This window comes from Notolabrus celidotus, chromosome 20, assembly GCF_009762535.1.
Source record: "Notolabrus celidotus isolate fNotCel1 chromosome 20, fNotCel1.pri, whole genome shotgun sequence".
In the NCBI taxonomy this organism is placed as follows: Eukaryota; Metazoa; Chordata; class Actinopteri; order Labriformes; family Labridae; genus Notolabrus; species Notolabrus celidotus.
The window spans coordinates 2,569,439-2,590,650 of record NC_048291.1 but is presented as its reverse complement, the minus strand read 5'-3'; the positions used below and the strand labels follow the sequence as shown (position 1 = coordinate 2,590,650).

General features: G+C 45.4%; 2 protein-coding genes and 1 non-coding gene across 3 annotated transcripts; all 3 read right to left on the bottom strand.

Moving 5' to 3' along the window:
* Positions 1 to 286: 286 nt before the first annotated feature.
* On the bottom strand, positions 287 to 4,133 carry rbx1 (ring-box 1, E3 ubiquitin protein ligase). Its single transcript, XM_034710604.1, has 5 exons — positions 4,001 to 4,133; positions 1,284 to 1,362; positions 1,114 to 1,184; positions 541 to 626; positions 287 to 436 (listed from the first exon to the last, which is right to left on the bottom strand). The coding sequence occupies exons 1-5, from the start codon at positions 4,079 to 4,081 to the stop codon at positions 424 to 426; spliced, it is 330 nt and encodes a 109-aa protein (XP_034566495.1). The 5' UTR covers positions 4,082 to 4,133; the 3' UTR covers positions 287 to 423.
* Positions 4,134 to 4,914: 781 nt separating this feature from the next.
* trnaq-cug lies at positions 4,915 to 4,986 on the bottom strand. The gene has a single exon. It is a non-coding gene; the product is annotated as a tRNA-Gln (tRNA).
* A 1,113-nt stretch (positions 4,987 to 6,099) lies between these two features.
* chadla (chondroadherin-like a) lies at positions 6,100 to 20,769 on the bottom strand. Its single transcript, XM_034710715.1, has 11 exons — positions 20,666 to 20,769; positions 18,577 to 18,735; positions 17,901 to 18,095; positions 17,664 to 17,819; positions 17,441 to 17,586; positions 8,583 to 8,821; positions 8,238 to 8,503; positions 7,291 to 7,627; positions 6,867 to 7,219; positions 6,607 to 6,764; positions 6,100 to 6,466 (listed from the first exon to the last, which is right to left on the bottom strand). Exons 2-11 carry the CDS (start codon positions 18,733 to 18,735, stop codon positions 6,172 to 6,174), a joined length of 2,304 nt encoding a protein of 767 aa, XP_034566606.1. The 5' UTR covers positions 20,666 to 20,769; the 3' UTR covers positions 6,100 to 6,171.
* Between the last annotated feature and the right edge of the window lie 443 nt (positions 20,770 to 21,212).

The window sequence follows — 21,212 nt, the reverse complement described above, 5'->3', positions numbered from 1 at the left end:
GTGCAGGTGCAGAAGTAAACTCAGGCCTGGATGCAGAGTGGGTCACCGGGACACATAATCCATCCATCTGTCATGAAAGCAGGATTAGCGCTCTGTAGCGCAGCCTGTCCCTGAAGCTCTGCGTCACCCCTGATCGCTGAGGACGGAGGGTTCTGATGAACGCGCTCTGTGATCCGGCGTCCTCAAACCACGAGCAGACGCTGAGCCGTGTTCACCGCAGCTGTAATCACAGCTTTAACATCATCACAGACTCACTGAAACCTCCTCACACAAATACAAACACCTGTTTGTGTCAACAATCAAGTTTATTTGTGTACAACATACCAAAACAAAGACACGGGTGTAAAATAACGAGGGGTCACGAGCAGGAGAGGAACACTGAGGGTCGGCTCTTCAGGAGCCCGGAGAGGAAGGTGAGAGGAGCTAGTGTCCGTACCTGCAGAAACAGAGACACAGGTGTTCTTTAAATCTGATCCACTCTGACAGGATTCACTTTAAACCTTCACTGAAACATCTCAGATCTAGAAGAGCGTCACTTACTTCTGAAACTCCCACTCTCTGTTGTCCAGAGGACACACCTGTCGAGTCTTCAGCCAGCGAGAGATACAGTGGAAGTGAAATGCATGCTGGGACGGAGAGAAACAAGAACAGTGTTAATAAACACACCGCACAGCTGATCACTGACTGAAGAGACGACCATCATCAGAGCTGTGAGGTCAGAGGTTTGAGTTCAGATACTTCGTCTCCTCTACCTTCTTTCCTGACGTCATTAGATTATGAATGATGTCACTTAAGGTACTTTCAGTCATCCAGGTCACAGTAATTCAAAGCTTGATCTCAACAGGAAAGAGGACTTGATATAAATTCTTGAATCAGTCCAGCAGTCTGTTTAGAACTCAGCTCTAAGTCCAGTTCCCTTCACGGACCAAGCTTTGAACTTTAAGGATCACATTGAAACAGGGTGAGGTCGTCGTACCGTCAGTAACTTGTAAAATAGTCTTTATAGTGAACTTTAAAAAGAGGGCTCTAAACTGAAGATCACCATCCTGACATTAGGAAAATCACAGTGAGGTGTTTTTGCAGCGTCGCCCTGGAGGCGTGAAGGAGACTCACGTTGCAGACTCCCCAGGCGACGGTGCACTCCTCAGAGGTAGCAGACGCTTGGTTGGCCTGGCACTCTATACCTGAAGACGGGGGGAGAAACATGTTAACTTAAACTTCTACAAACAGGCGACACGTCTGACAGCTGAGCGTCTGAGGAGACGGAGAGGATGTGAACTCACAGAGGTCCATGATGTGGTTCCTACAGATCGCACAGTTATCCACCACGATGTCCCAGGCCCACAACGCCACGGCGTTCCACTGTTCAGAGGTCAGACACAAACACACACTTTATCTGATTATCTGACAACAACAACTTCAGATCGTCATGGAGACAGCAGAGCAGGGGCTTAAGTCTGTGATCACAGAGGGCTCAAGTTTACTTTGAGATTTTCTACATACGACACTATATATGTGTGTAGAAATGTTTCTGGGTCTGTATGTGTGTGAGGTGGTGTGTGAGACTCTCTGAATGACCTGAGCAGACAGAAACACGTCCGTCCTGGACTCTCTTTAATTCATGACATGTTTCTACTTCATGTTACTGAATAAACTGTCTTCAGTCCCGTTGAGGCTCAGAGCTAAAGCTACTCCTGTTAGCCTCACCACAGGCTTCTGGACGTCCTGTCAGTGAGCTGAGCCTCATGGAGGAGCTGAGCCTCATGGAGGAGCTGAGCCTCATGGGGGAGCTGAGGGAAGACTTCTAAAGACGCATCCATTCAGTCGGGCTTTTATTTTATAATTTTAATTCATTATATTTATTTTAATGTTGTTTTATTCACCTTCAACTTTTATCCTGACCCTTTTTATTTTAACTATTAATTCTCTTATTGCTATTTTGATGCTTTAACTTATTTTCATGTTTTATTTGTAGTAAACTTGGTCTTGTATCTTGTCTCCTCTTCGGTGTCCCTCACAAATCCCTCCTTAAGCTTCAACTGGTCCAGAATTCTGCTGCCTGCATCATCACTAGAACCCCCTCCTTTCCCCACATCCCCCCCGTCCTCCAGCAGCTCCACTCAAATTCAGAATCTCCTTCAAAATCCTCCTGTACACATTCAAGGCCACCCACAACCTCTCACCCCCCCCTATATCTGTCCGATCTCCTCCACATTATCACCCCCTCTTTTTCCCTCAGGTCTTCCTCCTCCTCCCTCCCCCTCTCTGTGCCCTCTGCCCGTCTCAGCACCAGCTTTCAGTCGCTCTGCTCCCCAACTCTGGAACTCACTCCCACCTGAGATCAGAAATATTGACTCTCTACCCCTCTTCAAATCAAAACTCAAAACCCATCTGTTCCAGTCCCAGTCTCTGTTTAATTTCCTCTGCTTCATTTTTAACTTGGTGTTACTCTGCTTGTTGCTTTTATTTATTTTATTGTGTTATTTTATTTGATTGTGTTTTAATCCCTCTGTGAAGTAGCCTTGAGTGTTGAGAAAGGAACTTTTAAATAAAATGTATTATTATGATCATTATGTCATTTTGACTTTCTTGTTTTCAGTCGCTGTAAACACTTTGAATTGCATTTGATTTCTATTAAAAATGCTGTATAAATAAAGCTTGACTGGTTAATTAATTAATTGATTGATGCTCAGTGGACTCACACCTTGTGATCATAGAGATTATTTTATAGTTTTTTCATTTCCAAACGTCTATTTTTGAAAATCAAAACATTGATCATTCATATTAAAATCACACAGGTCTATCTTTACTTTTCTAAAACCTGCAGACCGTCACATTAAGGGTAACAGGTGAGTTCTGATGGAGTTTATGTCCAGTCCACTTTAATTATAGAGCTTTTTTTTTTTTTTAAAGGATAGTTAACCCTCCTGTTATGTTCGTTTCTTAGGGACAGCAATAATGCTCCTGGGTCAAATTGACCCAGAGCATATTTAATGATCCAAAAGTGTCAGAACCCAAAAAAATCCCAAGAAACCTTTTTTAAAATCTCATTATTAACTACAGTACTAACATTTTAAATCAATATTAAGTGTATTGGTGTTTGTTTTAATTCTCACAGATCATGGTTCAGTGAGGATAACTCATGTTACACCTTTTTTAATGTACACTGGAAAACCCTAAATATGATTACAATGGTTTTACATGACTTGGATTTTTGTTCATTTGATTTTGCATTTAATTTTTATGAAGTGATGTTGATCAATTTTTAAATTTTAAACTTTAAAAATGGGTCAAATTGACCCGTAACATAACAGGAGGGTTAAGTGCTTCACAGATAAGCAAAAGGACACATAAAATAAAACATTATAAAAAATACATTACAATAATAAAACAGTAAAAAAAGACAGTTATGTTACAACAAACCTAGGTGATTAATAATTGATTATTTTGACAGATTTTTACATCAAAACAATGAAAGTACAGTAACTTCAATCAAACCTTTATTTTAATCGGATTAAAGATGAATCTAATTCAAACATGTGCAGTATTCAGTGTAAACAGAGCTCTTAAAATTAAATGTTTAACGTTTTTGATCTCTGTATTTAAATAAACAGTTTAAACGTCTTGTTGCTCAGTTAGCTTCAGGTTAGCAGCACAGCTAAGCTACATTAACTCCCGGAGATCATGAAGGAGTTTCAGGTAAACTCAGGTTCATGTTGAGTTTAAGGTTTCAGTGAAACACCTACACCTTCCTGAGGGTTGAGTCTTTGTATCACAGCACTACATGATCCTCTTCTGACAGGTTAACGAGCTCAGCTGTTTAGAAGATAAATGCAGATTCATGCCCAGCTAACAGCTAACAGCTAACTTTAACCTACCGGGCTGCTAAGCTAGCTGTTAACGGCTTAAGGTTAATGAGCTCATTTAAAGTTATCCCGGAAGTTGGCTGTGTTTTAAGTCTTTTTAAACTCCGTCACAGACTCATTAAACACAACTTTACCTTCTTCACTTCGAAACGTTTCTTGCTAGCTCCGCTGTTTGCGCCGCTTGGCGTGTCCACATCCATCGCTGCTGCCGCCATCTTACTGCGTCACTAAGAAACCCGGAAGTAGCCTCTGTCGTCAGACACTGACGGGGGTGATGCATTCACGGCTCCTCGGAAATCCCCATCTTCCCGATTGTGGAAGTTGTTTTTGTCTCTTCAGTGTGTAAAATATCTAAGACATATACCATGAAATATAGACTAACTTACTACAAGCACAGACAAGTTCAAAATGTTCATCTGGAACATGGCCGTGGTGCTCAGGTAGAGAATCATCATCCTTCTTGGCCATTGCCTTCATCACTCTGACTAAATGAACGGCCTGATCTGAATAATGTTGGATCTGGATTTGCTCTAAGCTCAACCGAGGTACAGCTACACCATTGAGACAAACCAAACACAAGTACATGAACAGTTTACGGTCTTTGGGATCTGATCTCTGAAAAGGAAATTCATGAGCTGACTTCAAAGCAAAAGTAGAGAGTAACTAGAGCATTGATAGAAATGTAGTGGAGTAAAAAGTATGATATTTGTCTTTCAAATGTAGTGGAGTAAAATTAATAAGTTCCCCCAAAAAAATTATACTCAAGTGCAGATACTCAAAAAATGTACTAAAGTACAACATTCAAGTAAATTTACTGTGTTACTGTCCACCACTGGTTATTGCTTTGTTAATTCGTTTTCAGTGTTTTGTTTTTTAAACTGAGGTTCTGAATTCCCACTGTTTTGAACTCATCTTTAGAAACCACGTGATGCAGATTATTCTGGATTATCAGACGTGCCTCTGTAGTGAGTTTTATTCTTCAGATTGATTGAGTTGTGCTAAAACATTTTTTTTTAGCTCTGTGATGAGATGGGAGCCTGAAAAAGTCAGGTTCCACCGAGATTTGAACTCGGATCGCTGGATTCAGAGTCCAGAGTGCTAACCATTACACCATGGAACCGCTGGAGCCCCGAGGTCAACAAAATCTATATCGAAGTTGATGCTCATGCACCTTATGACAGACATTAAGATCCAATAGTTCCATACATTATCAGGATTAAATAATTACATTATGTGTCTGCAGATGAGATACCCACTCTGAAGTGATCAAAGCTGCAAATACAGAAATATGAAAACTGCCTATAAAGTCTAAAACACTAAAACATAACAGACACATCACAGTAACAATGATTAATGTCTGAATATTTACAATAGAAACAACACTTTACAACATGCACTCTGTCCTCCATATACAGGACTCATTAACCCCCCATCATTTTATTATTATGACTTATTCTTGAGGTGGCATGTGTCAGTGATCTTATTATAAACAACTAATTTAACATATAGTTCATCTCTTACATCATCAGAAAAATAAATCAATTTCTACTTTATATTTTCTGAAAAGCTTTGTTGTGTTTGTTTTACTGATGTAAACAGAGTGAATCATATGAATCCCAAACTTTAATTATAAACACTTTATTAAACAAGGTGTGTTCTTGCTCTTGGTTGTGTTTGCACGTGTTGTTGTGTGTTCTTGTTCTTGGTTGTGTTAGCATGTGTTGTTCTGTGTTCTTGTTCTTGGTTGTGTTAGCATGTGTTGTTCTGTGTTTGTGTTCTTGTTCTTGGTTGTGTTAGCATGTGTTGATGTGTGTTCTTGTTCTTGGTTGTGTAAGCATGTGTTGTTGTGTGTTCTTGTTCTTGGTTGTGTAAGCATGTGTTGTTGTGTGTTCTTGTTCTTGGTTGTGTTAGCATGTGTTGTTGTGTTTTCTTGCTCTTGGTTGTGTTAGCATGTGTTGATGTGTGTTCTTGTTCTTGGTTGTGTTAGCATGTGTTGTTTAGGTTCTTGCTCTTGGTTGTGTTAGCATGTGTTGATGTGTGTTCTTGTTCTTGGTTGTGTTAGCATGTGTTGTTCTGTGTTCTTGTTCTTGGTTGTGTTAGCATGTTGTTGTGTGTTCTTGTTCTTGGTTGTGTTAGCATGTTGATGTGTGTTCTTGTTCTTGGTTGTGTTAGCATGTTGTTGTGTGTTCTTGCTCTTGGTTGTGTTAGCATGTGTTGTTGTGTGTATTTGCTCTTGGTTGTGTTAGCATGTGTTGTTGTGTGTTCTTGCTCTTGGTTGTGTTAGCATGTGTTGTTGTGTTCTTGGTTATATCAGTGTTTTCTTGCTCTTTGGTGTTTTTGGCGGTCTCCTTTGCGGTTTCTTCTTCCCTGTTTTGGTTTGTTTGTTTCTGGGCTTGGCAGGCCGAGCTTTGACTGCAGAGACCTTTGAGAGACGTGGTTTGGGTTTGGAGAGTCCAGAGTCCACAACAACCTTCACTTCTGGAGGAGAGCCGTTTTCAGGGCAGGACTTGAAGACACTGACCTCCTTGACCTTCTGACCTTTGACCTCAGGAGGGTTACCACAGGTTGCGACCACCTCCAGACTTACATTCTCCATCCACCTGCAGAGCAGAGACAGGAGACGTTTCAGGAGCAGTCATACGGGGACACAGAGTCCCTGCCAGCTTTCATCCTGTTAGAATAAACCCCTTAAAGCTGAGCTGTCCAGACAGCGAAGGGTTAAACTGAGCCGTGCACTGACCTGCGCAGGTGTAGTAAGGAGCAGTCACAGAGCAGAGGGTTCTCCTGCAGGTCCACCTCCTCCAGACCGGTGAGCAGGCTCAGGTCAGGAAGCTCCTTCAGCTGGTTTCCTCTCACAGACAGAGTCCTCAGACCAGGACCCAGAGCGGCTCCAGAGATCTGAACCAGGAACAGTTTCAAAGAGCTGTGAGGATTTTAACATCAGACAGATCACCATTAAAGACCACGAGACGGAACAATGGGGACTCTTTAAAGATCTACCTTCTCCAGGCCCGTCTGATCCAGGTACAGCTTCCTCAGACTCTGGGAGACGGGCTGGACTGAGTCTGGTCCCAGCCAGCGGATTGAATTGTGGGACAGTTTGAGCTCCTCCAGGTTATCTGCCTTAGACAGAGCACTGGTTGGCATCTCCGTCAGCTGGTTGGAGTCCAGGTGGAGTATACCCAGGTGTGCTGAGTCCAGAGCGGCCTTGGCGATGGATGTGATGGTGTTGTTTGTGAGGTACAGTTCTCTGAGTAGGGGGGTCACGGAGGACAGTAAACCTGCAGGGTCGAGTTTAGAGATGGCGTTCCTCTCCAGGTGTAACACGGACAGACCCGGGAGGAGTTTCAGCGCTGCAGGAGGAACAGAGAAAGTTAGAGGACATGGTCTACATGTGAACCCCGTTGCTGGGTAAACCACTGACCTGGTCCAGGAAACTGAAGCAGTCTGTTCCCCTCCAGGTGCAGGTAGGTGAGCTCGGGGGCTCCGGTGAAGGCTCCGGGGTCCAAAGAGGTGAGGTCGTTGTCAGACAGGTACAGGTAGTAGAGCTTCTTCATCCCCCGAAAGGCTCCAGCTTCGATCTCGTGGATTCTGCAGAGCTCCAGGTGCAGAGAGAGTACCTGTCCCGTGCCCGGGAAGCTGTTCACAGGGAGGAAGTGGAAGTGGTTTCTGCGGAGGTCCAGCAGTTGCGTCTTCACGGGGAACCCTCGAGGGACTTTGGTGTGACCCCGACCCTCACAGGTGGCGTGTTGGGCTTCAGTCTGTGAGGAGTCAGATCAGAGCGGCGTGTTAAAGACAGAACATCTCATCAGGTACACAAGGTGAGACCTGGGCTCGTGGTCTCTGTAGACCTGATCATTTAAAGACCTCAGCATGGAGTCTGAAGTGGTCTACAGGCTGTAGAGGATCAGAAACACAAGGTGAAAACTGAGCTTGGTGGTCTCTGTAGACCTGATCATTTAAAGACCTCAGCTTGGAGTCTGAAGTGGTCTACAGACTGTAGAGGATCAGAAACACCAGATGAAAACTGAGCTTGGTGGTCTCTGTAGACCTGATCATTTAAAGACCTCAGCATGGAGTCTGAAGTGGTCTACAGGCTGTAGAGGATCAGAAACACAAGGTGAAAACTGAGCTTGGTGGTCTCTGTAGACCTGATCATTTAAAGACCTCAGCTTGGAGTCTGAAGTGGTCTACAGACTGTAGAGGATCAGAAACACCAGATGAAAACTGAGCTTGGTGGTCTCTGTAGACCTGATCATTTAAAGACCTCAGCATGGAGTCTGAAGTGGTCTACAGGCTGTACAGGATCAGAAGCATGCAGCATCAGCAGGCTCTGAAGAGTGGGCTCATGGTCCTCAGAGAAACACTCACGTCACAGTCACAGAGACCCGGACACTTGGCTCTGGGTTTGGGTTTCTCCGTGGGGGAGGCGTCCCGGGTTCTCGCCTCCTCTCTCTCTAACTCGTCCTGCAGAGTCTCCCCTCGGCTCCGGCAGCGCAGGTCCTGAGGATCCACGGCCTGCAGCGGCTCGTCTGAGAGGTGAGGAGGCCCAGCACAGACCCCCAGCAGCTTAGCGCCTCTGAGGCCGGCCCACACCCTCAGGGGCCGCAGGTAGCAGTTACAGTAGGACGGGTTTCCTTTGAGAGACAGGGGGACCCGGGTCTTTAACATCACACTTAAAGGTTTACATAAAGAAGGTCAGAAGAACAGTCTTACCCGTCAGGTTGAGGCTGCCTAGCTCTTTAGGGCCCTTCAGGGGCTCCAGGTACCGGAGCTGGTTGTGGCTGAGGTCCAGGTGGGTGAGGTGGGGGGCCCCTGACAGAGCCTGGTCTGACAGGTCCTGGAGGGACATGTGGTCCAGGTAGAGGTGAGTCAGCTTGGCCATGGAGACAGACTCTTCCCCGAGGTAGGTCATGGGGTTGTAGCTCAAGTCTAGGCGCGTGACCTCACGGAGTCTTCAGGGACAGACAGAGAGGAGAGGGAGAAGGTGAGACCGCCTGACCCCGACAAAGAGACCCTTCATCAGGCAGAGACCGGTCTAACATGAGTCTGGTCCTGCTGGAGGTTTCTGCCTGTTAAAGGAAGTTTGTCCTTGCCACTGTGTACAAAACTGCATAAGCATCAGAGTTCTAACCGTTATTAGTTGCATCATATTCAGTCGTTCCTTAAATGTGATTGGTTACATAGCTGTCACTTAAAGTAGTAGACGAGTGGTTTCCTGCAGTGTTTAAGACCCGCCCCTGCAGACGGGAGACTGGAGACGTGAGACGATCGCTAGTTGTGTGCTCCCTAGAGTCCGAAGTTTAGTTTTTCTCATCATCTTGTGCCTTTTTGGTGTGCGTCCTTTGTATAAAGTGAGTAACTTGTTTAGTTTCATACATTTATCCTGTTCTGTTAACTTAGTAATTTGTGTTGTTCATACACCAAGCTAATTATATAATAATCCTATTTCTGTACAAAAGTTGTTGTATATGTTATTTACTTTATAGTATTACTGCAAGGATTATGATTGTATTGTCCGATTCGGTCGGATTGCCTTCCTGCATCGCCCGTGGTGGATGTATAGCGATGGTGAGGCACGTGTCTCATGGCCGCTGGTGCAGTAGGATAGATAGCTACAGTAGATGCTATGATAGATAATTTAGTAATAAGATTTTGGTTTACAATTAGTATAGGCTGTGTGAGCTGCTCATTGTCCGAATGGTTATTTGAAGAGGTGTGTTTGTAATTACTATATAACCAGTTAATGTGTGTAATGACAGTGATTTATGCTCGCCAGCAGAGGGCACTATTACACCATAAATAATGCTTGGTAACAGAATTAATATAATTTGATAGTATGCCAGCCTGTAGAGCTGTCTGTATCATTATTGTTTGTATAAGCACTGTTAAGTTTAATTCCTGTTTATTTCTGTTTCCTATAGACCACACACACACACACACATACCCAGATAAGAACACCTATACAGACCTACCCACAGATGATGCAATTTCCTGCCTGTTGATGTTCCTGTACCTACAATAAACAAGTGAACCAAATTCCTGCCTGCGTGTCCTGACCGACACCCCACAAAGATAGTTCATCACCTCTAGCCTCCTTTTATCTCCTACAAAATGGTCCTTCGAGCCGGATCCTGACTGTTTTTGTGGATAATGGAGAACCAGTCACCAGCATCAACACCTCCTAGACGCTCCCAGCGCATGACTGTACGCCCTGTTTATCTGGATGATTATGAGACTGAGGACATCCAATGCACAGCACCTGGCCAACAGGATGCTGGAGCAGCATCACTCCGCTCCTCAACAGATGTGTCAAACACGAGTAGCCCAGCTCGTTCGCAGTCATCCAGGAATAGTGGTACAGATAACCTCATCCGTGCACTCCTAGAAACAGTACAGACTCAAAGCAAGACTAACCAAGCCCTTGCTCAAACAGCACAAAGGCAAATGGAGTACTTGGAGCGACAAATGGACCTGATGAGACCATCCACTCCTCACCCCCCCGAAGCAAGTGTGTCCGTAGCTGCCTCTACTCATCCTTCACATCTCAAGCGCGTGTCGGTGGCCTGTAAGCCAGCACCTCAAGAAGAAGTGACTTCCAGAGCCTCCACTCCCTTTCAGCCTATACCAAGTCCCACGGCTTCATCAGTAGATGAAGGAAGCACGCATCTTGATCTTCCCTTCCAATCCTCCTGTATCTCACCACCTCCTGTCCAGCGCTCCTTATATCCTGAGACCGTTGCCCAGTATTCTGCTTTCAGACCTACTACTCCACCTACCAATCCACTGCAGCAGTTCACGACCTCCCGTGTTGGTTCAACAGTCCAGCAACCATACTACAGCCTAGACCCTGCTTCGCAGCCCCGTACACTGCACCCAGGTATGCCAGCAGTACATCAGTATCCACTAGTAAGACCTGCATTCACTCCACCTGCAGCTGTTCCCCCACCCGCTGCATACAGAACCCAGAGGTATGGAAGGGTGGAAGGTCCCTCATTTCCTAACCTGACAAAGGAAGATGAGACACAGTACATGATGTTAAGAATGGCCTTCGTGAACCTGTTGCCACCAGATGAATCAGAACACTACAAGTACCACCTACTCCTGGATCATCTCAAAGTGGATGCTGCTCGGCGCCTGGCTCTTGCATATTCCAATGCCACAAATCCTTTCACACTTGCACTCCAGGCTCTTGATGAAAGATATGGACAGCCCAGACAGTTAGCACAAAAGGAGATCAGAGCCATCATGGAACTGCCAAACATTCGCCAAGGAGATGGAGTTGCATTTGACAATTTTGCCTTGCGTATCCATTCATTAGTAGGACTACTACAGACTCTGGGTCACGAGGGCTACGCTGAGCTCTCCTGTGGGTCACATGTAGAACGCCTTTTGGAGAAACTTCCTGCTGATCACTATCGCCAGTTTAAGAGGTACATACTTCTTATGAAGCCCAATGCCTTTACATACAACCTGCTTGACTTTTCAGCTTGGTTACAACAAGAAGTCAGATGTGAGCCACGCAGAGAGCCTCGGAAGCCAAAGCCCACAAGCGGGACTGCAGTGCTGCATGGCAGAGAAACAGAACCCAGCAGAGCTCCCTTTCACACTCCAGCATCTGCTCCGACCTTTCAGAAGCAACGCAAAATGTTCTGTCCCTATTGTCAGAAAACAGACCACTTCTTAACACAGTGTGAGGAGTTTAAGAGACTCAGCAGAGAACAAATTATTCAGTGGATCAAAACCAATAAACGCTGCTGGAGATGCTGCCGTGCTCATCAAGCTGCACAGTGCGATCTGAAAAAGCCCTGCTCTCTCTGCAACGGGAAACATCTCAGAGCCCTGCATGATGTTAACCAAAGGCCGAGAGAAGGGACAAACCCGTCAACTACTATCACCTCCGCTGAAGACAGCAAACCCCCAGCTCATCTAACACCGCAGCAAGATCCTTCTTCTCGAGTGTATTACCTGGACAGAGCAACTGTTGGTGGTCGGGTCCTGTTAAAGATCAACAAGGTCATCCTTTACAGTGGAGATCACTCTCTGGAAACATTTGCAGTGTTAGATGATGGGTCAGAGAGAACCATTCTGCTCCCAGAGGCTGCTAATGAACTCCAACTCCATGGAGAAACGGAGCAGCTAGCGCTCAGGACTGTAAGACATGATGTTGCGATGCTGGCTGGATCCACAGTATCCTTCCAGATCTCCTCTGCAAATAACCCTAAAAGGAGATATAAGTTGAACAATGTCTTCACAGGAGCTGGACTCACCCTGTCTGAACATTCTCATCCTGTGGCAGCGCTACAGAAGAGGTACAGTCACCTGCAAGGCCTCCCTTTGGAACATTATGAGCGTGCCTGCCCTCTCCTCCTTATTGGGGCAGATAACACTCATTTAATCACTCCTATTGAGCCTATCCGCAGGGGTCCTCCAGGTGGCCCTGCAGCGCTGAAGACAAGGTTGGGATGGACACTCCAGGGCCCAGCACAAGACATACAAGAGAATGCAGTCACTACTCACTGCTTTCATCTGAGCTGCAATTCACCCCAAGCTGAATTACTGCAGAATGTCAAGAGATTGTGGCAGCTAGATGTATTACCTCAGCGAAATGAAAAGGTGATTACCAGGTCCAAGCAAGATCAGGATGCCATATCTCTTTTGGATGAGAAAACCTGCAGAGTACCCGTCGATGGAGTAGCACGCTATGCTACACCTCTCCTTCGCATCAAAGACAGCCCCCTTCTACAAGCTCCCAAAGAAGCTGTTATGCCAAGGCTTCGCAACACAGAAGCTAAACTGGCAAAACGTCCTGAACTGGCCTCTTCCTACAGAGAAGAAATCCAAAAATTGGAAACCTGCGGCTATGTTCTCAAGTTGACCTCTGGAGAAGAGGAGGAGGCAAAAGAAACATGGTATATCCCCCACCACCTTGTGACGCATAACAACAAGGATCGAATAGTCTTTGATTGCTCCTTCCAATTCAAAGGTCAGAGCCTGAATGAGGCCTTACTCCCAGGACCCACCTTGTGTTCCTCTCTTCTGGGAGTCCTACTACGCTTCCGTCAGCATCCTGTGGGCATCAGTGGTGACATCAAAGGGATGTTCCACCAGGTCCGCCTTCTGCCGGAAGATAAACCTCTCCTACGTTTTCTTTGGCGGGACCTGAAAATAGAACTTCCCCCCACAGTGTATGAATGGCAGGTACTTCCCTTCGGCACGACATGCAGCCCATGTTGTGCCATGTATGCTGTACAGAAGCACGTCATAGACCACAGCCAGCCAGGGGAGGACGTGAGGTTCACCATTGACAACTGTTTCTATGTGGACAACTGTCTTCAAAGTTTCCCTACGACTGATGAAGCACGCCACCTCCTGAATAAACTGAGAGCCCTGCTGGCTACAGGTGGCTTTGACTTGCGTCAGTGGGCCAGCAACATGCCCTCTGTCATCAGTCACCTCCCCAAAGAAGCAAGGTCAGATAGCAGTGAGTTATGGCTTTCACAAAACAAGAGTGATGCACAGGAGCTCACGCTAGGCTTGCGCTGGCACTGTGAAACAGACACCCTGAGCTACAAACATCGGTCAGTCCCTTATGACCAGCCTACTCTGCGCAACATTTATCGTGTGCTGGCTAGCCAGTATGATCCACTCGGCTACCTTATCCCCTACACCACCCGGGCTAAGGTACTGGTCCAGTGTCTGTGGGATAAAGAACGGGGTTGGGACGATCCTTTACTCCCAAACACCTTACTACAGGAGTGGAACAGCTGGGAGGAGGAACTCCAACACCTTCCTGAGATAGTCCTACAAAGGTGCTACCATCCAAGTGATGACAGATTCCAAATCCACATCTTCTGTGACGCCTCAGAACAGGCTTACGGTGCTGTAGGCTATCTTCGCTCAGAGGGAGATAACGGAAGAATACATGTTTCATTTCTGATGGCCCGTTCCAGAGTGGCTCCTAAGCGGCAGTTATCCATACCCAGACTTGAGCTCTGTGCAGCCCTGAGTGGAGCCCAGATTGCTGCCGTCCTACACAAAGAGTTAACATTGCCCATTGAGAAGGTGATCCTGTGGTCAGACTCCACCACCGTTTTACACTGGATCAGATCAGACTCCTGCAGATATAAAGTATTTGTAGGCACCAGAGTAGCTGAAATTCATGACCTCACCTCTCAGCATGCATGGCACTATGTTAACTCCATCCACAATCCAGCTGACGAAATAACAAGGGGCAAAACCCTCCATGATTTAGTCCCTCCAAACAGATGGCATGACGGCCCTTTGTTTCTCCACCTGCCTCCTGATCAGTGGCCCCAGGAACCCACTGTGAAAGAAACAGAGCTAAAGGAGGAATTGCGCAAGTCTGCCCTTTGTGCTCTGACTCAAACCACAAACCCTCATGTTTGTCCTGATACTCACCTGTTTCCTACTTACCAAGCCCTGTTGGAAGCTACAGCCCAGAGAGTACACGGGGCGGCAGATCCAACCACGCCCCCCTCTGCAGATGACTTCAGAGAGGCTGAAAAGATCATCCTGCAACAAGCCCAACAGGATTGTTTCAAGGAGGAAATCAGTAGCCTGAAATCAGGTAAACAGGTGTCACAAAATAGCAGACTCAGCTGTTTAGCTCCCGAGTTTGACAGCACAATGCAGCTGATTCGAGTGGGAGGACGTCTCCGCCGAGCTACACAGCTGGACACAGACATTCTGCATCCCATAGTATTAGACCCAAAACATCCAGTCACTCAGCTCCTTATCCAATACATTGACGAGCAGTTATGTCACCCTGGACCAGAGAGGGTCTTTTCCGAAACCAGAAGGAGATACTGGGTGTTGCGGGGGAGACAGGCAATCCGTCACTACCAACATAGCTGCCGGGGATGCAAACAATGGCGTGCTAAAGCTATGGAACCTAAGATGGCAGATCTGCCTCCTGCTCGCCTTCGCCTCCTGAAGCCAGCCTTCTATTCCACAGGAGTAGATTGTTTTGGGCCCTATTTGATAAAACTCGGTCGCAGAGTTGAGAAAAGATGGGGCATCATATTCAAATGCCTTACAACGAGGGCTGTGTATGTGGATCTCCTTCACAGCTTAGATTCGGAATCCTTCCTAATGGCATTGAGGCGCTTCATTTCAAGACGCGGAAAGCCATTTGAGCTCATAAGTGACCAGGGGACAAACTTCCGAGGCGGAGAGAGAGAACTACGAGAGGCCTTCTCCAAGCTTGCTCCAGATCTTCAGGCAAATCTTGCAAAACAGCAAATCCGTTTCCAGTTTAATCCACCCAGTGCACCACATTTTGGAGGAACTTGGGAGCGAGAAATACGTACCCTAAAAAACGCCCTGCATGTCACACTCGGTTCTCAGTCCGTGAGTGAAGAGGTGCTTAGGACTGTTCTGATTGAGATAGAGGCCATTCTCAATACCAAACCTCTTGGATACACCTCGTCTGACATTGCAGACCCGGATCCGATCACTCCAAACCTTCTCCTAATGGGGCGGCCTGATCCTTTACTTCCACAGGTGGTCTATGCTGACACAGAGTTACTGAGCAGGAAAAGATGGCGCCAGAGTCAAGTCATCGCTGATCAGTTCTGGACTCGATTCACAAAGGACTACCTCCCATCCCTGCAAGCCAGACAGAAATGGCGAAGAGATACTCCCGACCTCATCGCAGGCAGCACAGTGATGATAGTGGACCCTCAATTAACCCGGGCACTGTGGCCCGTGGGACAGGTCACTAAACTGTACCCTGGCAGTGATGGACGGATAAGAGTCGCAGATGTGAAAACGAAGGACAGAACATATACCAGACCTGTTGCCAGACTTATTGTGCTACCTCAAATCCCAGAGGATACAGCTTCCAAGCCTTAGTGTACACTGTGTTTACTGCACGCTGTTTGACAAATTAATCCTCAATTTGTGGGGCGGCTGTACAAAACTGCATAAGCATCAGAGTTCTAACCGTTATTAGTTGCATCATATTCAGTCGTTCCTTAAATGTGATTGGTTACATAGCTGTCACTTAAAGTAGTAGACGAGTGGTTTCCTGCAGTGTTTAAGACCCGCCCCTGCAGACGGGAGACTGGAGACGTGAGACGATCGCTAGTTGTGTGCTCCCTAGAGTCCGAAGTTTAGTTTTTCTCATCATCTTGTGCCTTTTTGGTGTGCGTCCTTTGTATAAAGTGAGTAACTTGTTTAGTTTCATACATTTATCCTGTTCTGTTAACTTAGTAATTTGTGTTGTTCATACACCAAGCTAATTATATAATAATCCTATTTCTGTACAAAAGTTGTTGTATATGTTATTTACTTTATAGTATTACTGCAAGGATTATGATTGTATTGTCCGATTCGGTCGGATTGCCTTCCTGCATCGCCCGTGGTGGATGTATAGCGATGGTGAGGCACGTGTCTCATGGCCGCTGGTGCAGTAGGATAGATAGCTACAGTAGATGCTATGATAGATAATTTAGTAATAAGATTTTGGTTTACAATTAGTATAGGCTGTGTGAGCTGCTCATTGTCCGAATGGTTATTTGAAGAGGTGTGTTTGTAATTACTATATAACCAGTTAATGTGTGTAATGACAGTGATTTATGCTCGCCAGCAGAGGGCACTATTACACCATAAATAATGCTTGGTAACAGAATTAATATAATTTGATAGTATGCCAGCCTGTAGAGCTGTCTGTATCATTATTGTTTGTATAAGCACTGTTAAGTTTAATTCCTGTTTATTTCTGTTTCCTATAGACCACACACACACACACACATACCCAGATAAGAACACCTATACAGACCTACCCACAGATGATGCAATTTCCTGCCTGTTGATGTTCCTGTACCTACAATAAACAAGTGAACCAAATTCCTGCCTGCGTGTCCTGACCGACACCCCACAAAGATAGTTCATCACCTCTAGCCTCCTTTTATCTCCTACACACTGTAACTTGCTAAATGCTGCAAAGTGCTCTGCTCATGGTGGATTAAGATGAGATCAGACTGAGTCCGGTCTGGAAGATGGGACTGGATCTTATCTGGTCTTGATGTTGGGTCTTTGTTAATAATAGAACATAGAGGACGGTCTGGACCTGCTCTGTTTTGAAAGACTCTGAGGATGACATGTGTTGTGATTATGTAAATAAAGATTGATTAGTTAATCTTCTTTTGTCTATCAGAGAGATCCTCCTCAGGATCTCATAAAGTCAGTGTAGAGCTGGGTCTGCAGGATCAGGTCTGCAGGATCAGGTCTGCAGGACCCTGCAGGAGTCTGCCTCACTGATGGATTTAAGATGCATTTTTGGAAATTTTGAATAATTCAGGATCCTCAGACTAGACCCTCTGCAATCTACATGTGATGCCTCAGCTGAACCAGGACGCCCCCTGGTGGACAAAATGAGGAGGTGAGAGAGGAGGAGCTTGTATCTCTGAGGTCTCTCAGCTCTGGGGGGAGGGTCTGGTCCTGGCAGCAGCTCTCTGAGTGTTTGGTTGATCATTAAATCAAGGTGCTTCAGATGTGAATCTAATAAAGTTTAAAGTAAAGTCAGTGATACCCCTCTGATGTCTCACCGGGTCATGGTCTGCGTGGGGAAGAACTGCAGCTCGTTGTGGTCCAGGCTGAGACGGTTTAAGGTGAACAGGCCAGCGAAGGCCTCGGGGGCCAGGTTGTTGAGGGCGTTGTGGCTCAGACGAAGCCACTTGATGTTGTTGAGACCCTGACAGAGAGGAGACATGCTCACCTCTGAGTCTGGGTCTTGTGTTTCAGTGTGTGTTCACTCACAGGTGTGCGTACCTGGAAGGCCATGTTGGGGATGTAGACCAGCTGGTTGTGTGTGAGGTCCAGGGTGTTGAGGAAGCCCAGCTGACTGAAGGCTCCGGGCTGGATCTCCTCGATGCGGTTATGGTCCAGGTTCAGCTCCTTCAGGGAGGAGAGGCCGTCAAAGGACTCCTGCAACAGACGGGGAGGATGAGAGAAAGTCAGCACCTACCTCTAAGGCGCTGCAGTTTTTCCCCCCGACCCCCCTCGTACCTGATACAGGATGTCGATCTTATTGTAGGCCAGGTTCAGGGACACCATGCGGCCCAGGGTCCGGAAGGCGCCCTCCTTCACCGTGATGATGTTGCTGCGCTGCAGGTGGAGGTGTGTGAGGTAGGGGGCGTGGCTAAACGCTCCCCTGGAGAGAACCTGCAGGTTGTTGTTCCTCAGATCCAGCTTCAGGGAGATCTGTGAGGAGGAGACGGACCCGCCTGAATCACATCATACAGATATCATCTTCATCATCACCTTCATCATCCTCTTCATCATCATCATCATCACTAATACTCCTGTCATCATTTAAAGGGTCCGTGTTGATGATCCCATCTTTACTTTATCATCAGTCTTTATTCTCTCATGTTTCTTTGTCCTCTTTCATACTCTCTCTCTCTCTCTCTCTCTCTCTCTCTCTCTCTCTCTCTCTCTCTCTCTCTCTCTCTCTCTCTCTCTCTCTCTCTCTCTAACTTACTGATGAAAGCATGAATCTGAGAACATGTAAACTTTGCTCAGAGCGATGAGCATGACCTCCTCACCCTCACAGGTGAGAGGTCTGAAACGTTCCCCTAACTTCTAAAGGAGGGACTGAGGGATTAAACTGAAGCGGTCTGAGGAGGTCCGTCCCTCTGACGCCCCCCCCCCCTTCAGACTGCCCTCTCTGTGAACTCCTCACCTCGTCTAGAGACGGGGGAACCTCCGTGAGGTTCTTGCCCATGCAGGTGACGGTGAGCTTGGCGCGGTCACAGCTGCACACTCGAGGACATTTGAAGGCTTCAGCAGAGAGACTGAGAGCTGAGGTCAGCAGGACGACTGCAGTGAGGGAGACACGCATCTGTGTGAGGAGACAATAAAAACACATTAATCTGAGCATCATAGACATTATTCAGATTAACACTTCATGACTCTGAGGTCAAAAGACAAAAAGACACACTGAGTAAAACCAGAAGCTCATGAGACGTCCTTAAGGTGTCTCTGAACTCCAGGACAGCATAATATTTAAAACACAGTTTAAAAACATGACTGTAGTAAACCTGAGTCATCTTAAACCTGAGTCATCTTAAACCTGAGTCATCTTAAACCTGAGTCATCTTAAACCTGAGTCATCTTAAACCTGAGTCATCTTAAACCTGAGTCATCTTAAACCTGCTTAAGATAAAGATCTGTCCTCTCAGAGACATTAAACCTGTGTCAGATAAAGATCCGTCCTCTCAGTCAGAGACCTTAAACCTGAGTCAGATAAAGGTCTGTCCTCTCAGTCAGAGACATTAAACCTGCATCAGATAAAGATCCATCCTCTCAGAGACATTAAACCTGAGTCAGATGAAGATCCGTCCTCTCAGTCAGAGACATTAAACCTGCATCAGATAAAGATCCGTCCTCTCAGAGACATTAAACCTGCATCAGTTAAAGATCCGTCCTCTCAGAGACATTAAACCTGCATCAGATAAAGATCCGTCCTCTCAGTCAGAGACATTAAACCTGAGTCAGATAAAGATCCGTCCTCTCAGAGACATTAAACCTGCATCAGATGAAGATCCGTCCTCTCAGAGACATTAAACCTGCATCAGATAAAGATCCGTCCTCTCAGAGACATTAAACCTGCGTCAGATAAAGATCCGTCCTCTCAGTCAGAGACATTAAACCTGCATCAGATAAAGATCCGTCCTCTCAGAGACATTAAACCTGCATCAGATGAAGATCCGTCCTCTCAGTCAGAGACATTAAACCTGCATCAGATAAAGATCCGTCCTCTCAGAGACATTAAACCTGCATCAGATAAAGATCCGTCCTCTCAGAGACCTTAAACCTGAGTCAGATAAAGATCCGTCCTCTCAGAGACATTAAGCCTGCGTCAGATAAAGATCCGTCCTCTCAGAGACATTAAACCTGCATCAGATAAAGATCCGTCCTCTCAGAGACCTTAAACCTGAGTCAGATAAAGATCCGTCCTCTCAGAGACATTAAGCCTGCGTCAGATAAAGATCCGTCCTCTCAGAGACCTTAAACCTGAGTCAGATAAAGATCCGTCCTCTCAGTCAGAGACATTAAACCTGAGTCAGATAAAGATCCGTCCTCTCAGTCAGAGACATTAAACCTGCGTCAGATAAAGATCCGTCCTCTCAGTGAAGAAGCGTCCTTACCTTCAGTCTCTCTCTGGTCTGAGTAACGTGGTCTAAAAGCGGAGACCTGTTCAGTCTGAGGTCTGAGGTCTGAACGGCCCACAAACAAGGCTTTGGTAAATTCTTCTGTGATGACCTTTGACCCCTGCGCCTCTTTCTGCATATTAACACCTCAGCTTTACATTTCAGTCCAGTGTAAGGCGGAGCATCAGCAGAGGGCAGCTGGGGTCAAAGGTCACACTGATGTGAGCTCAGCAGCCTTCAGTCCCCTGCGGTCCGTCTCTGCAGGGCCGGGTCCAGGCCTCTGGTCCAGGCTCGTTGACTTCACTGGGACATGGACTGATGCACATTTATTAACCCTTCACGTCTCTAACACTTTCACTTTCATCTCAGACTCGTGGAGAGTTTGATTCTTGTGTTTATTTTCTATCTGTTAGGAGAAGAGGAGCGACAGTTTGACCAGCTTTAAGCTGTACGCTGTGTTTACAGACGCCGTGGTCCTGAGGAGGCGACGGCGGCGACAGCGGCCCGGGTTTGATGATGGAAGTTTCTGAAACTTTCCCCATGTTTCGCACACAGGGAGCTTTCTGACTTTATGTCTCTGAACTCTCTGAGTGTTTTTAAAATAAACTAAAGACTCACCTTTTAAATCTGGCTTTTAACTTGGAGTCATTCATTTTTACCCCTGGACTGAATTAATAGAATCACTGTTTTAACATTTATTTATCTTATTTATTTAGTTATTGATCTGATCTTTTTAATTCATTTAATTAATTTTACTGTATTGATTTCATTTATTATATTTGATTACATTTAAAATATTTATTTAATTTGCATATTTTAATTTACTGTATTTATTTGATTAATTTTACTTTATTTATTTATTCGATATACTTAGCAATTTACTGTATTAATTTATTTTATTTTATTAATTTTACTGTACTTATTTTATTTGATATATTTATTAATTTACTGTATTTATTTATTTGATTAATTTTACTATATTAATTTTATTTTATTTATTTATTAATTTACTATATTTATTTATTTGATTATTTTTACTGTATTTATTTTATTTGATATATTTATTAATTTACTATATTTATTTATTTGATTATTTTTACTCTATTTATTTTACTGTTTTTATTTTATTTGATATATTTATTAATTTACTGTATTTATTTATTTA

Coding starts and splice junctions, on each gene's coding strand:
- rbx1 (XM_034710604.1), bottom strand. CDS start 4,081: ATGGCGGCAGCAGCGATGGATGTGGACACGCCAAGCGGCGCAAACAGC. Junction 1,363..4,000: donor AACGTTTCGAAGTGAAGAAG/GTAAAGTTGTGT, acceptor ACCTCTGAACAG/TGGAACGCCGTGGCGTTGTG. Junction 1,185..1,283: donor GAACCACATCATGGACCTCT/GTGAGTTCACAT, acceptor CCCCGTCTTCAG/GTATAGAGTGCCAGGCCAAC.
- chadla (XM_034710715.1), bottom strand. CDS start 18,735: ATGCGTGTCTCCCTCACTGCAGTCGTCCTGCTGACCTCAGCTCTCAGT. Junction 8,822..17,440: donor CCCACGCAGACCATGACCCG/GTGAGACATCAG, acceptor CTGTCCCTGAAG/ACTCCGTGAGGTCACGCGCC. Junction 8,504..8,582: donor AGGCAGCCTCAACCTGACGG/GTAAGACTGTTC, acceptor TGTCTCTCAAAG/GAAACCCGTCCTACTGTAAC.